This window comes from Nicotiana tabacum, chromosome 3 (genome assembly GCF_000715075.1).
Source record: "Nicotiana tabacum cultivar K326 chromosome 3, ASM71507v2, whole genome shotgun sequence".
Lineage (NCBI taxonomy): Eukaryota > Viridiplantae > Streptophyta > Magnoliopsida > Solanales > Solanaceae > Nicotiana > Nicotiana tabacum.
The window spans coordinates 19,733,967-19,751,095 of NC_134082.1; the positions used below are offsets into that span (position 1 = coordinate 19,733,967).

The window sequence follows — 17,129 nt, forward strand, 5'->3', positions numbered from 1 at the left end:
TAGCATTTATTGATATAGTTAAGTAACTTGTGGCTAAATACGAGCAAATTGGTAGTGGAATCAAGAGGTAAAGCGATAGTTGAGGCTTGAATTGTGTTCGTGGCATCGATATAAGTGTTTGGTCTAACCTTAGCTTGAGGGATTATGAGTTGTGTCTTATTTGATATGTGTTAACTGTGGAGTACGACGTATAGGCATGGTGATGAGTATCCATACGTCGGTGTCAAGCATACCCGTGAGTCTTGTATTGTAATTTTTATGACCCCGTTGTGGTTTATTCGTGCTTCATATGAGAATTTTATTATTGTTCCCTTGCCAGGATGTTGTTGTGATATTATTGTTCCCTTGCCATGATGTTATTATTATATTATTGTTCCCTTGCCGGGATGTTGTTGTGATATTATTATTCCCTTGCCGGAACGTTGTTGTAATATTATTTTTCCATTGCCGGGATTCTTTTATGATTGGTGTTGATAAATGAAATGGGAGCGGGTTGCACGCCTGCAATGGTAATATATAAAATGGGAGCAGGTTGCACGCCTGCAACGATAATATATGAAATGGGAGCGGGTTGCACGCCTGCAACGGTAATATGTGAAATGGGAGCAGGTTTCACGCCTGCAACGGTAATATATGAAATGGGAGCGGGTTGTATGCCTGCAACGGTAATATGTGAAATAGGAGCGGGTTGCACGCCTGCAATGGTACTATATGAAATGGGATCGGGTTGCACGCCTGTAATGGTATTACATGTGTACTTGTTTTCCTTATTTACTTATCTTTTGCTGGTAATTGATTTATGGCGTTCCTTACATTTTTCTACTGTTATTCTGTTGTTATATGTTACTCCCCGCAGCATGTTTCCCCCGCCCAACTTTAGCTGTAATTATCTGCTTTTATTTCCACTGTATATAATTTAACTGCACAGGTTTATTTGGTAGTCTGGTCCTAGCCTCGTCACTACTTCGCCGAGGTTAGACTAGGCACTTACCAGCACATGGGGTCGGTTGTGCTGATACTACACTCTGCACTGTGTGCAGATACTGATACCGGAGCATTTGGACCGCCGTGAGGGTGCTTTCTTCAGTCCATTCAGGTGACCCGAGGTAGTCCTGCAGGCGTTCGCGGGCCTTGGCGTCTCCTCCTATCTTTTCTCTTTCTGTTTTTACTTATTTAGAGATAGACTTATGTATTTCATTCAGACCTTATTTGTAGTATTCTTAGACAGTCCGTGACTTGTGATACCAAATTTTGGGTAGTATCATGTAGTAGTGTTTAGTTGAAATATTAAGTTCGATTTAATTTATTTTGATGTTTAATCACTTATTATTTTAAATTGTCAAACATGTTTAATGAAAAAGGTAATGATTTTATAATATTCGGCTTGCCTAGTTTCCATGAGTAGGCGCCATCACGACTCCCGAGGGTGAGAAATTCGGATCGTGACAGAAACAGATAAAAATCAACAGAAACTGTTGATTTTAGCGAAATAGATAATTGCATAAAACAGATAAAGGAACTCAACAGTCAATATATTGGCCAAACCTAGGGCACAATAGGCAAAAAGTTGCAACTATAAGAGTTGTGAATTCTATAAATTTATAGCTGAGGTTTACAGAATTGGGGATCGACGATTGCTGCCACATTTATATTCTACTATAGGAAGTGGAAAATAGATGGAAACTAAAGAAAACTCTATCCTAAAATTGATTTGATGACACACAGTTTCACTAATTTCTTAATCATTAAACACTGTAAACTTGGAAAGAACCACATACGCTGATACGCCTTTTCCCTCAAAATTTCTTATTAAGGATAAAGGAACTTGAAAAAATTAATTTCCTACTAGTTGTGATGGAAATCAAAATAGTGCATAAACAATTCCCTAAAAAATCAACTGATTAGAAAAAACGACACGAAAAATGAAGGCAAAAATAAACAGAGCATAAACGATTGAATCAACTGAAGATGAAGATGAAGGCAAGTAGGCAACCGAAGATGAAGATGAAGCAACTAAAAACTTACGCGAAGAATGAAGATGAAGCTGAAGCTGAAGAATGCGGCTGAGAAATGCCGCTGAAGAGTGAAGTGAAGAGTCTGAACTGACTCTAAAGAATGCGGCTGAGGCTGAGGCTGAGAAAGAATGGGAAAAAAATGAAGCCCTAGCATATCTGCATATGTATATACTTAAGGGTAACATAGTAATTTCATTAATCCTTATTAGGTTATCGGTTAACCTCATAACAAAATTGCCAAACTGAGGCCCAGACCGATAACCCAATAATAAAAACATTCTAAACCGTACCGAACCGTTAACTTAATAAGCCAATACCGATAACCCAATAAATAATTAATGATTCGGGTTATCAGTTTTACCCGACATATGCCCAGCCCTAACCGTTTCCACTCCTTCATGCCTCTCTTTTCTTTTTACCTTATTTTGAAAGTTTCATGAACGAACCAAACTCTTTCTCAATCCCCTGTTTCTCAAACTCTCAGTAAACATCTCCAATCTCATGAAACCTCAAGTTATACGAGACCCCATTTTGTGAAACTCAAATCACATAACTTTGGCTAGTCCGATTAGCAAGAAAATTACAGAAATCAAAGTTAGAACAACTGAAAATTGCTTTATTATCACAATTGGGAGTGATGCCAAAAATCATATATTGAGTTCTATTTGGACTGATTTGTGGTTTGAGATTGGTTAATGAGCTTCGGGGATTGAACTTTATCCTGACAGTTGGAGGAACAATTGGTGGTGGTGCAAGAACACAACTCCTATTCTTCAAAACTTGATTATGCCAATTGGGTCATTCAATATTGTTAGATACTTCGATAGGAGGGGAATATGACACTTGACAAATCTTTTGGCATTGGTCATTTTGGCCAGAAGTCGTCAGAGGGCGATTTCACCGTAAAATCGGTGGTGGTAATATGTATATTTCTCCAGATGTGTTTGTATAGAGGCACATGTTCTTGACATTGGGATAAAGATATATAATTCTAATTTTGCAAAGAGTGGTTTGGAGTTAAGAGAGAGCGAAAGATAAGAATATTTTAATAGAGGGAAAAGAAGATGAGAACATTTCAATAGTGTTCAATTTAGGTTTACTCCGATCTTTTGGAGAAGGGAGAAGAAGATTATAATTTTTAATAAAAAAAGGTGGGTTAATTAGTGGAACCTGCTTACTTGGCCGCTGACTTAACAAAATATTAGAGGAGTCAGATGCCACAGTGAAGGGACGTTAGGACAAAGGGCAATTGTGCAAACTTTGTTAATTGTAGGGGTGGATCTGGACGAAAAGTATAATGGTTTGGACCTTTTCTCAAATAAAAATAGGGCTGAATACATATGGAGACACTTAAAGTTGGCATGATTTTTCATTTAGACACCTGAACTTAGGAGTGTTCCTAATGAGCACGTACATTACATGAACTTTGTTCCAATTAGGCACTTCTTGATGAGTTGGCACATAGAGTGAGCTTCACCCAATGTAGGCGCGTGAAGAGCCCAAAAAACAGATTTTTTTTGTCTTTTCTTCTTCTTCTTCTTCTTCTTCTTCTTCTTCTTCTTCTTCTTCTTTATGTCCCACCACCATTTTCACCATTGTCTCCTCCACTTTCTAAGAGCAATCACTCATCACCTCTAAATCGGCGCAATGTACTCCTTACAGACGAACAATTTGATTTATTGAATGACCTGGAGTCGATTGCCGAGTTAGGTCCGAAGTTCGACCGAGTAAATAGAATCTTCTGGAGAGATTCCTGAATTGCAAAATATATTGAAATGGGAGATTTTGCTCCTCTTCTTCTTCTTTTGGCGATTTGACAATGTGTGTCTGTGTTTAGATTTTAGAGATGAGTTGAAAGTATGATGAGTTTTAGAGATAGTTTTGTTGAGAGATAAAAAACAACTAGTATGATATGCACATCTTTTTTGAATCATAACATTTCTTGCTTCAAATCTCTGTCTAAATTCCTTAACCATGTAGATACCCCAATACTGGTACCAATTCTTTGCACAATCTGTAATATTTAAAATTATTTTCGGTAAATTTGTTAAGCTTTCTTTCGAAAAATCCAAGTCACTTATAGAAATGCAGAGCTACAAATCTCATGATTAGTTTACTTTTTGAAACATTCCTAATGTCAAAGATTTCTCCAACAAACAATTTTAAAACACAAATTTACCAGTAGATTTTTTTATACATTTAATTATTTTAATGTTTTGTAACTTTTGAAAAACCTCCCTAGAAATATGAGGTTGTTGTTTGGTGGGGAAGTAGTGGATGTCAGAAAACGGAAAAAGAAGGGGGGGGGGGGGAGATTTGGTGAAAGAAGATATTGAAGGGCGGGAGAGGGAGATCATCAGTGGCTTCTGATACGAGAGGGAGTTTGGGAAAAAAGACCATAAGGTTTTTTTTTAACTTTTCTTTTTTATTTTTGCTAAATAACATTTTCTAATTAGTTTTGACTGAAAGGGAACGTGGCAGATTTTCATTTGTTACTTTGTTCATGTCATCGCATGTGAATATCACGTACTATGATCCTTTTACTAGTTAATCATAAAGTGTTTAATTGACACATATTGTATGTTTTTTGAGTGTTCAATAGGAACAAACCTTAGTTTGAGTGTCTAACTGAAAACTTGTGACAACTTTAAGGGGCTGCGTATGCATTTAAGTAATAAAGGAAAATGAGAATATCCCGGAGGGAAGTCCTTATCAATTAAGGCATATACGCAGACTGCCCTCGTATCATAGTCGCAGTCTCTGAGCCTCATTTTTGGTGCTGCCTCAAACGTGATCGACACTACAGAACAACAGAGTCATTTTAGCAAACACTTAGAGTGCGAGAAGAAAATGAGCGGAGCAGTGAAGAAGATCGCCGATGTGACATTCAAGGCCGGCAAGACTATTGATTGGGAAGGAATGGCGAAGCTTCTGGTCACCGATGAAGCTCGCAAAGAGTTCGCTAATCTCCGTCGCGCCTTCGATGATGTCAACTCTCAACTTCAGACCAAATTCAGCCAGGTTCCCTCTCCTCTTTCTCTATATTTTCATTTTTCCCAATATTTATAACTTTTTTTTAATAGTTTAAGGATCTTTTTCGAATTTTAAAATAATTTTTTGCTTATCTTTCATGTGGATCTAGGTTTTGATTGTTGGTTTTTCCATTCTATGGTTTGTCATTTGTGGATCTATTATTAGATAGCTTACCAAGGAATCATTATTTGTTTTGGTATGGTAATTTGGTTGACTGAAGCATGTTTCATGTTTGTGAAATTGAAATTTTGTTTTTGTTTGTGTGTGTGCGTGTGTGTGAAAATCTGTTGCCATAACTCACTAATACATTTTTTCGTAAACAATTCAAGTGGCAAAATAATAGAATAAGGAACTTTAAAAAGACAAGAAAAAGAAACTTGCTTCAATTAAGTGATGGCTGACTCATTAGATGATAAATGAATAATGCTAGATTTTTGCTTCTGGAGATTTAGAAGACAAAGGAAATGAGAGCTTTCACCTCTTCTGCCCTTTCCTTCCCTTCTATGAATTGAAAGCAAGGACAGATGGGCCTATAAATAAATCTCCGAGTTGATTAGATAACTCATTATGTTTACCTCAATAAGCAAGATGAACTTTCTATCTGCAGAAGAGAACTCTAAGGTTGAGGGGGTGATATCTTTGGGCTTCCCAGTGGCATATATTCGGCAGAACTCTTAACTGCTATATTTATCTAGAAAGGCAGAAGAACCATTACTACTTTACTAGGTTATATTGCTTCTGAGCACTTGTTATTCCATTATTTCTGCAATCGGAGGAATCAAATCTGTAACTGAAAGAACTGTGGATGAATCTTCTGTTTCCTCGTAAAGGAAGACATGCTGCATAATATGGAAACCCATACTAAAATTTCTAAATTGCTGCAGTTAACCCAAAGAGACATACTAAAGTCAAGAGGATAGAAAATGCTACGTCCAGCATTCATATCTTAGTCCTTGAGGAACCTGCTTTGTTGGGGGACTATGCAAGAACTCCAGATCATTCTCTTGAAACTCACCTCTTCATTGTAAAATATCCGCTTCTTCCAGAATGACCTGAACCAATAGCAATAGAGATTCTACTGCTCCTTAAGTGAGCACAATGATTTTGTCAAAAACTTTTGACCAAATCATTTGTATATGCTGTCGTTCTTGCCGTACTTTTTCGGACTTGTGGTATAGAGCAGCACCCTGTTGTTGCCAAGTCTCGGGTGCTCATTGACCCATTTACTTATTGTTAAAAAAGAGAACAATTAGTTTGTTTCCATTTTATAGAATTTTTCAGTTAATGATAGCTATCAAAATTTTGATATGGGAAGAGTTATTGTATAAATGCCGAGGCTGGTAGGCTGCCCTGACCAAAAAAAGTTATTGCATTAATGTAATTTGTACGGACCTTTGTGATGTGACTTTTTAGCCTTTGTCTCTGTTTAGTTTGTTTAACTGTTTTTTGGTCTGACCAAATGGCACTTGCGAGTTTCAAAACTACTGGAGATGTTCTCTAACCAAGGATAATATGTGGAGTAGTGTAGTGTTCGATTAACCACTGGTTTTATAAGTTTTTTTCAAAATAGATATGTGTTCTCTGTTTGGACAATACACTTGGAGGCTCTAACACAACGTTGTTCTTTGCTTCTATGCCAAGCAGGAACCTGAACCTATTAACTGGGAGTATTACAGAAAAGGAATTGGTTCTCGCTTGGTAGACATGTACAAAGAGGCCTACGATAGTATGTGCGACTTCAGATTCTCGTTTTCTGCTTCAAATCTTTTTCTTATTATTTTTGTATTGATTAATCTTTTTCTTACTTTATTAGAATGCTCTTGTTGTACCGTTATTGTTACATCTCTTATTTTTTGGGAATTGGGCCTTTACAATCAAATAGAAAGCCCCAAGGGCGCCATATTCTAGGAGCCCAAACTATGTGATTGAATAAATCATCCTGCGGGTCAAGGGCTCCGTCTCCCTCCCCGCCTTCAAACTCTTATTCTTATTTTTCATAGAAAAATCTCTAATCAAGGATAGAACAAGAGCCGTTTTGCAACATATTTTACTTTGGAACTGTTGGCCAGAAATCTTTTTCTGAACTGTTAAGTATATTATTGATATAAGCAGCAAAACACAAAGACTGTTTTATAGATACAATCCAGACTGGAGTGGGGAACAGTCCAGTTCAATTTGCATTTTCCTCTTCTCCTGCCTCTTAATCAAAATTCTTGCCAGATCCTTTTCATTTCTGCACTAGATTATTAATACCTTATTTTGGATCTAGCAAGAATAGATGACAATTCATGATATCTGAAAGAGTACTCCTATTTTCCTGCATACTTTGAATCCACCATGGATATTAACATTACTTTCTTGACTCACCTAGCTTATTATGATTTTACAAAATTAAATATTGAGTTAAGATTTGCTAGCTCAGCTCAAAACATTTTCAACGTAATCCTCTAATACTGTTAGATTTGTTGCTCAAATTCCTTCTAAGTATTCACTGCAAAGCCAAAAAGGTTTAACAGTTGCACCATGTTTGCATAATACTGTTGGTCTCATAGTTCAGATGAAATTTCATCTTGAAGTCTAAGCAATCTAGTATTCATCTATACAAGGCTCTGTTACTATTGGAGTAATGGAGCTTATAATCATATTCCAAACTCCAATGATATTTGATGGCTTGTTTTAACTGTTTCCGACTTTATAAGTTGTTCTCTTTGGACTAAAGAATACCTTTCATTCTTGTACTAAGTTTCTGTAGTTTTTGAACAATGTTTCTTGCAGGCATTGAGATCCCCAAGTTTGTGGATACGGTGACTCCTCAATATAAACCCAAATTTGATGCCTTGGTAAGAGAAAAATAATACTCTCGATCCTTACCTTTTCTTATCATTCACTAACTCCTCCCTCCGGTCTATTTTAATTGTCGTGGTTACTAAAAATAACTAGTCCAAAATACTTGTCATTTTAGAAAATCAACATGTAATTAATTATTTTTTATATTTTGTCCTTAGTATTAATTATTCTTGATACTTAAAAACACTGATTATATTACATAGAAAACCTAAATTTGAAGAGTGAATAAGGGCATAATATAAAAAATAGCCCTTATTATTCTCTCCGTTTCAATTTATGTGAACCTATTTCTTTTTTAATCCATGCAAAAAAGAATTACCCCTTTCCATATTTAGAAACAATTTACCTTTATGCAATGATTTATAGCCACACAAAATATATGTGCCTTATGTTACACCACAAGTTCAAAAGTCTTTTTTTTTCTTATGCTCCGTGCCTAGTCAAATAGGTTCACATAATTTGAAATGGAGGGAGGATTAGTTTCTTAAGAAACGTGTAAAAGAGAAGCATGACAACTAAAATGGACCGGAGGGAGTATTTGTTATTGGTATTATCATACTACTATAATTGGTTGAAAATTAATATAGGGAAATTATCAATTGCTCAAATCCTACAAACTCCTCTTTGTATTGATCTGAATCCTTATAAATTGTAGCTATTGCCTTAGAAAGGCATCCATCTTTTGGAATAAAAGTAAGTCTAGGTGTCGAGCAAATTGAAACTAATCAAAAATACATGACGTATATATTTCAATAGAATCATTTTATCAAGTTATTTGCCCTAGCAAGTTAATTCCAGATATTCTCTTTTGTTGCCAACGGATTGATAGAATATCATTACATGATGCATGGCTTGAAGCCAAATTGACATGGTGATTTGATGAAAATGCCAAATCACCCCCTGAACCTACCTTTTCTTCAGAAGTTTGATGCTAAGTTTAACACAAGGATGATGTGGTTAAATTAACTTGTTCTGGATCGTTCTTTTCTATTGCAATAAATTGTAGTTGGTGGAGCTGAAAGAAGCTGAGCAGAAATCTCTGAAGGAATCTGAAAGATTAGAAAAAGAAATTGCAGACGTGCAAGAGTTGAAGGTGATGCAAAGTTGCCCCCTAATTTTCTCTTATCTTCATGTATTCATGTCTGTTTCCCCGCCTCTATCTAACTCGGTATATGCATGCCATTGTGCATTTCTATGGTTTTGTTTTGATGAACAGAAAAAACTTAGTACCATGACGGCTGAAGAATACTTCGAGAAGCATCCTGAGCTGAAGAAGAAGTTTGATGATGAAATTCGAAATGATTACTGGGGTTACTAGTTGGCTTAGCAGTTGTTGGGTCAACTTTAGGATGGATTATCCAAGTTCATCCCTGGTTAGGAATAAAAGAAAAAGTAGTACATTTTTGTTTCATTTTCCGTGTCCTTTTTTGTGAAATGTTAACTGCAGTGAATATCATCACTTGGACATCCTAATGTAGCCCTGTTCGGATGAAAAATTAGATCAAAATTCCATGAATGAAAGAGAATCTCGAAAGATTTGTGCAAGTAGGATAGTAAATGAGTTCAGTCATTTGAATGAAATAGATGTCAAGTACATCTTATATTCTGGGGTCAACTCATATTCTTATGGAAAAATAGTGCAAATTTTCACGGAGGTTCAAATTTTGGTGTCACAGCTCCAAATCCACGTGTTTGCCCTTCCACTTATTTGTTGTCTGTTACGATGGTGTTATTATTATTTTTTTTAGCTTTTTTAGTTGTTACGAACCTATTCTTTTGCTTTTTTTTGATATTATTGTCTCTTCTGTTGAGCCGAGGGTTTCCCGGAAACAACCTCTCTACCCTTTGGGTGTAGGGGTAAGGTCGTATACTCTACCCTCCTCAGACTGCACTAGTAGGATGGATTTTATTGGGTGTGTTGTTGTTGACAACTCCAAATCCACATGACTGACATTTGGATCCGAGCAAACCTAACCCATATAGGAATCCCTGCTAACATGCTTCTTTCATGCATGTAGAAATCTTTTTAAATAGGCAAAATACACAAATAGCTACCTGAACTATACATCAAATTCATGTTACACGCTTTTTGAGGGCGAATATTATATTACACACTTAATCTTACACAATTTTGAAAAGTTGCGTGTGTAATATGATATTCGTCCTCATAAAGTGTGTAACATGGATTTGATGTATAGTTCAGGTGGCTACTTATATATTTTGCCTTTTAAATACTACTTATGAGAATGAACCATTTAAAACAACTTATTTTCATTACAAAGTAATATATGTTAAAAGTAAATGATGTTTCATTTATGCATCATATATGAGTAACTATAGTTTTACAACTCAAAATTACAGTCTGTGGAACCTCTGTGACAAGAAATGAAAACAAGCCCCGCGATTTAAAAGAATAGAACTATCCAAACTTATTCAACTGAGAGAGGTGAAGCTGCCCTAATTGCGTATGGATTTTGAAAAGACAACCATTAATAAGCCTTGATGATTTCTTATGATTCCCCCAACTTTCCTTCTCCTCTCATAGAGCTTCCATAGCAGTAAATTGACATATGTGAGAATATAATTTCATTAACTAATTATTTATAAACGATCCGTTATTAAATAGCGCTGTTTCACACTTATTGAAGGCACTCGTCCAAATCGAAATAGGAATAGATTTATTTTTTCCCTACCATTTCCAAGCTTCGACTTAAATGTGTATCCCTAATAGCTTGTTTGGATGGATGTTAGTCATTGTTTCATAACGAATTGTATTATAATGTATTGTTTCTTTTGTGCCTATAATATTTAAATAAATAAATTATATTATTTGTCGTTGTTTAAGAATATTTTTATAGTTTAGTTTGATCGTAACGTATTGTACAATAACTAATAATTATTTGTCTGATTTTTATTGTGTTAATTTACTAAAATACTCTTCACTATTATAGATATTAAGTTTATCAATAATTACTATAAAAATACTTTAAGACAAATTCTTTTTCTTAAAATTTATCATCAATTATGCCATGTAAATCCATTAAGCTATCATGTTCATGCAACTCCTAATGAAAGTAATCAAAAACAAAACAGTCAACCAAAATCATCAAAAATAAAAGGCATTAGCACAAAAAAAAATGTCGATGGAGAATGATAAAATAAGAAAGGAAAAGGTATGAGCAAACTAACCACAAATCTTAGGTGGAGATGTCTAATAAGGTATATGGTGAAGTAAAACGAAAAAAATAGTACATATAGGGTGTGTTTGGTATAGCGGAAAATGTTTTTCGTGGAAAATATTTTTCAAGAAAATATTTCTTGGAAAACAAGTAGTAATTTTATTCATTTTTCGATGTTTGGTACGCAAATTAAGGAAATGACTTCTCAAAAGTATTCATAAATAATTTAGATATAATAAACATGAAGCCATAAACTTTCAAACCAACAACCTTCCGAACCCACAAAATTCTTAAACTTTCGAACCGTTAAACTTTCAAAACCGCGGAATTTCGAACCCGTAAACTTTATAATTTTTAAACCCGTAAACTTCCAAACACATAAATCTCCGAACTCATAATTTTGGAACTTGTAAAATTTTAAACCTTTAAACCGATAAATAAAAAAATTAAAACTGAAAAATATATTTAAAAAATATTTTTTTTGGGGGGTTGGGCAGGAGTAAAACGAAAAAAAAAACAAAAAATTAAATTACAAAAAACAAATTAAAGGTAAAAAAATAATTTTTTTGAAGGTGGGGGTGGGGGGAGGGGTAGTAGGGTGGGTGGTAACGAAAAAACTGAAATTTGAAAAAAAAAAAGCCTCTTTTGGAGGGGAGGGAGGGTGAGGGGGTTGGGGTGGGTGGTGCAGAAAAATGAAAAAATAGAAATTTGAAATTGCAAAAAAAAAAAATTAAGGTAAAAAAATAATTTTTTTTTGCGCGGGTGGAGGGTGGGGGTAGAGGGGTAGTAGGATAGGTGATAACGGAAAAACTGAAATTTGAAAAAAAAAAGCCTCTTTTGGAGAGAGGGAGTGGGGTGGGTTGGTGAGAGCGGGGAAGGTTGAGAAGGAGTTTTGGAAAATGTTTTCTCTTCTCTTGATAAGAAAAATATTTTCCTCTAATAGGAGGAAAATGAGTTCATAAGGAAAATGTTTTCCAAAACATTTAAGCCAACCAAACATGGGAAAATTAAAAAATATTTTTCGGTAAATATTTTCCTTCATACCAAACACACCCATAAAGGATAAAAGAGGATTATGAATAATAAATAAGGGCAATAACGGGAATAAGAGAAATAACGTAATAATCCAACCAGTCCAAACTTCTTGCTATATAAAATGGATCTTTTTCATTGTAATAAATTTAACGATAAAATTTAATATCTTTGAATTACAATCAAATAAATATTACATTTAAAATAACAAATATTATACAACAAACAAGATGTTAGGCTTGTTTGTAACATAACACCAGTATATATACAACTATACAATACCTGTTCGCCAAGTAAAAACACAAATCGAGTACACACATTTTGTTTTTTCTCATGGAAAATTCAGCTTCAAGTTTACAAGTTGTTAGACATAGAAGGACGGGAGCGGTGTTGTTCTTCAAGAAAGTCAATCCCCCATTCAAGAACCATCCTCCACTTGAATTTCCATATCAGAACAATTCTCCTTTTGAGGAGAAAGTTGCCAAGAATCTGCAACTGAAGAATAATACTCCTATTGAGAATGAAATTACAGAATCTACTGCGGCTGATGAAGAACGTGTGTTGTTTGATTTTGGGAATGATTATGGATTTTGGCAAGTGTTTCAATGCTTGGAGAAAAATATCCCTTCATGTTTTTGTATATTCTAAATTTTTGTCTACAAGTTTTCGTCCCAAGAATGAGTTTCTGCAGCACAATTAATCTTTTATGATTCATGAATGTTCTTGTTAGTACAGGTAATGTAATTGTTTCTGTTTTGAATTCAATTATGAATGTAACGGATTCATTACCTTCTTCCTAAAGGCTTCGATAAAAGTGTTGGAAGTCCGATCCATTGTAGAAACACTGCAATATACATTGTGCTAATTTAAGAATATGTTTGCTGTAATTAGAAAAAAAAAGGAATGGGTAGTTTTCTTGAACGATATTATTTTAATAGGTCAGCACTGATTCAACTCATCCATTTACACAATCACATTACACATCTATTTACACAATCTCTTAGTCTCAAAAGGAATGATACACTTTGAATTTTGTAAGTCCAACGAATTGTTCTTTGATTGCGATGTCATGTCTTTTAAATATTTGGAATTGTTTAGCTATTGTGATTTATAGTACTTTTTATATAATTTTTAAATATATAAATTTTATTTTAAAAAAACTTAAAGATTCTATGTCCGAATTCACGATCAAATTTACGAGGTTCGACTCTCGAAATTTGAACTATATCATTCTTTAAACAGAGGGAGTAATTGTAAAGGTAACTTTGTTTAATAACAATGATTGATAACCTAAAATAAATGATAAGTAATATTAAATTAGTGATATAAAACATTAATTGCATTGCCCATCTATATAACTTATATCCGACGAGGAATCATTCTTTTTATTCTAAATTTAATAGGAGAAAAATGATCATGTCTCACGATTCAGCAAAAAAAGAAAAAAGAAAAAAAGAGAGGAAAATCTCCGCTTCTTTGTAATTGGAATGAAGCAAAACTCATTGAAAACATCCTTTTTAAGTGTCCTCTGTTGTAAGTAGTAAATAATGTTGCCAATTAATAATCTTGATATGCAGAGAAAGTCTAGGAGTAAATGCTAGTATTTTTAATTTTTTACCTTATTAACGTGCTAGTAAAAACGGAAAGGAAGAAAACAAAATTAATAGACAAAAAGAGAAGGATTTTATAAAGGAAACGGAAAAGGTCCAATTATGTCCTTCTACGATACGAAATTGAACACATTTGCCCTTTGTTAATTCTTTAGCCCATATATGTATTATGACCAAAGTCATACTCCGTAAACCGCCGTGACGGCGCTTAGTCTCTACGACTAGGTAAACCTAACATTTTGGCGAACATGAAACGAAAATATAAAAGCTAACAACTATCACGTAATTTTAAATAAGAAATTAAGATGCCGCTCGGCATATACAATCGTCAACTCTCGAAATGTACATAAATCTCCCAAAATCCGGAATATCTTACGTCACAAACTACAGAAAGAAACATTATTTCTATACTCCAGAGTCTAACAAAAGGAAATACAAGAAGTGTTTGACATGGGAAAGGGTAGATAGGGACTTCAAGGTCTGCGGACGTGGAAGATATACCTTGAAGTCTCTACAGTTGTCTCGCCTCACTAATAATGCGGCTGATAAGCGGTACCTGGATCTGCACTCGAAAAACATGTGCAGTGAAGGGGAGTTAACTTAATTAAAGAGAGTTTTGCAACAAGTAGCCCATGTACGCACTCGTCACCTCACGTACACGATGCTCATATATAAAAAATAGTACCAAATCCTAAGGGGAGTTCCCCCACACAAGGTTAGACAAGCCACTTACCTCGAGCCAAGCTCAAATCAATTCGTAACAATTCTCTTCCCACGAATATCCGGCCCCGAATGGCCCAAATCTAACCAACATCAATTACATAACATGAATATAACTACAAGGAACTAATCTAGCTAATGAAATCAAAGCTAAAGTAAGAAATTGAAAAAATTGCCTAAAAAGCCTCCCCGGGCCCACATTTCGGAATCGGGTAAAAGTCAAAAATTATGAACACTCATTCACTCACGAGTTCACTCGTACAAAAATTATCCAAATTCGATGTCAAAATCCCAATCAAAAATCGTAGTTGAAAAACTTCTCCCAATTTCTTCCCAATTTTTACCCCAAATCCGAAATTAAATGATAAAATTAATGATAGTTAAGTGGGATATAATCAAAATCAAGTGTAGAATCATTACCCAATCGATGTCTCTGAAAATACCTCAAATCTCGTCCAAATCTGAGCCCAAACTCAAGTTTTGATAAAAATGGCCAACCTTCGTTTTTGAAATGTTTAATATGCCCCATGATTCCTTAATCGCGATCACGAAAATAGCCTCGCGATCGCGAAGCTAAACCTTACTGCCCCAGAAGTTAACTCTATGCGTACGCATAAAACCGCACGCAAACGCGATGCTCTGACTCTCTTACTTACGCAATCACAAACAGCCCAACGCGTTCACGATGAGCAAAGCGCGTGGCCCACCTTTAGTCCACTTAACCTTACGCGAACACGACCTTGGCTATGCGTTCGCGAAGCACCACCTCACCCCACTATGCGTTCGCATTCTCCTGTCAGCGAATGCAGAGAACAAGTCCATCCTCTCGCCCAGCTAGCTTACGCGATCGCGGACCACCCCACGTGATCGCATATAAGGAAACCAGAACTCAGATACTAGAAAACTTCAGCAAAATCTGCAATCTTTTTCTTAAGTCCAATAGTCCGTTAACCATCCGAAATCAATCCGAGGCCCCAGGGACCTCAACCAAACGTACCTACCAGTCCCAAAACACTATACAAACTTAGTCGAGTCCTCAAATCACATCAAACAATGCTAAAAATACAAGTCACCCTCCAATCCAAACATAATGAACTTGAAACTTCAAACTTCCACAACTGATACCGAAACCTATCAAACCACGTCCGAATGACCTCAAAATTTGCACACAAGTCATATTCAACATTACGGACCTACTCTAACTTCTAGAATCGGATTCCGACCCCGATGTCAAAAAGTCCACTACTGGTCCAAATCTAAAAAAATTGACTTTTGCCGTTTCAAGCCTAATTAAGCTACATACCTCCAAAATACAATCCGGACACGCCCGTAAGCCCAAAATTACCCAACGGAGCTAACAGAATCGATGGAACTCCATTCTAGAGTCGTATTCATACAGTTCTAACTACGGTCCAAATCATAAGACTTAAGCCTCAGTTTATGGACTAAGTGTCCCAAAACATTCCAAAAATCAAAACGAAACCTCCCGACATGTCACAATGGTAGAAATAGATACGGGGAAAATAATTAATATGGGATCGGGGAAATAACTCTTAAAACGACCGGCCGGGTCATTACATCTCCCCCTCTTAAAACAATAGTTCGTCCTCGCACGAGCATAGTGACATACCTGAAGTGGTGAAAAGATGAGAATAACGGCTGCGCATATCCTGCTCAGTCTCCAAAGTTGCTTCCTCGGCCGGCTGACCCCTCCATTAAACTTTCACTGAAGCAATGTTCTTTGACCTCAACTTTCAAACTTGCCTATCCAAAATAGCTACTGGCTCCTCAACATATGATAGATCCTTGTCCAACTGGACTGAGCTGAAATCCAACACGTGAGACGGATCACTGTGATACTTCCGGAGTATAGAAACATGGAATACCGGATGAACTCTGGCTAGACTGGGAGGCAAAGCAAGCTCATAATCAACCTCCTCAACTCACCACACCTCCTCAAAGAGACCAATAAACCTTGGGCTCAGCTTTTCCTTCTTTCCGAACCGCATAATGCCCTTCATAGGCGAAACCCGGAGCAAGACCCGCTCTCCAACCATGAATGCAACATCATGAACCTTCTGGTCCGCATAACTCTTCTGTCTGGACTGGGCTATGCAAAGTCTATCCTGAATCACCGTAACCTTCTCCAAGGTATCCTGAACTAAGTCCGTACCCAATAATCCGGCCTCACCCGGATCGAACCAACCGCGATCGGTAAGCAAAAGCTAGTTTTAGCAAATAAGAAACGATGGCATGTAGCTTTGTTTCTCTTCTATTCTTTTTGAACATGAAATCATGTACGTCTTATATAGCTATGTTAAAATTTATTTTCCTACATTAATAATAATAGATTTATTTGCTAATTCTATGAATGATATGATAAAAGAATTAATATGTTGAACTCCATTACTTATTGTAAATTTAAGTTAGCCTAGATTTCAATCGAGGGTATAATAGTTTTTAAAAGGAAAATGTGAATAAATGTTTAATTGATAAAATTAAATTGGTAAATAAACTTTATATTACATGAAATTGGCAGTGTATAAAAAATGTGTTTTAGAATAGTCCATGCAATCGCATAATCTCAATTCTCAAATATAAGTCTTTGTTCAAATCTTTACAATTATGAGTAATTAGCCCAAACCTAAAAGTACAATTTTCATGTGGCTCGCAGTTTTGCATCTATTGAATTT

General features: G+C 35.6%; 1 protein-coding gene across 1 annotated transcript; it reads left to right on the top strand.

Moving 5' to 3' along the window:
* The first annotated feature begins 4,712 nt into the window (after nucleotides 1-4,712).
* LOC107767566 (ATP synthase subunit d, mitochondrial) lies at nucleotides 4,713-9,438 on the top strand. The gene is made up of 5 exons (XM_016586604.2): nucleotides 4,713-5,036; nucleotides 6,693-6,774; nucleotides 7,824-7,888; nucleotides 8,902-8,988; nucleotides 9,112-9,438. The coding sequence occupies exons 1-5, from the start codon at nucleotides 4,866-4,868 to the stop codon at nucleotides 9,211-9,213; spliced, it is 507 nt and encodes a 168-aa protein (XP_016442090.1). The 5' UTR covers nucleotides 4,713-4,865; the 3' UTR covers nucleotides 9,214-9,438.
* Nucleotides 9,439-17,129: the final 7,691 nt, after the last annotated feature.

What these genes read in the sequence shown, in the direction of transcription:
- LOC107767566 (XM_016586604.2), top strand. Translation starts at nt 4,866, where the DNA reads ATGAGCGGAGCAGTGAAGAAGATCGCCGATGTGACATTCAAGGCCGGC. An exon ending in AACCCAAATTTGATGCCTTG is followed by an intron (nt 7,889 to 8,901) that starts GTAAGAGAAAAA and finishes AATAAATTGTAG; the next exon opens with TTGGTGGAGCTGAAAGAAGC. An exon ending in CAGACGTGCAAGAGTTGAAG is followed by an intron (nt 8,989 to 9,111) that starts GTGATGCAAAGT and finishes TTTGATGAACAG; the next exon opens with AAAAAACTTAGTACCATGAC.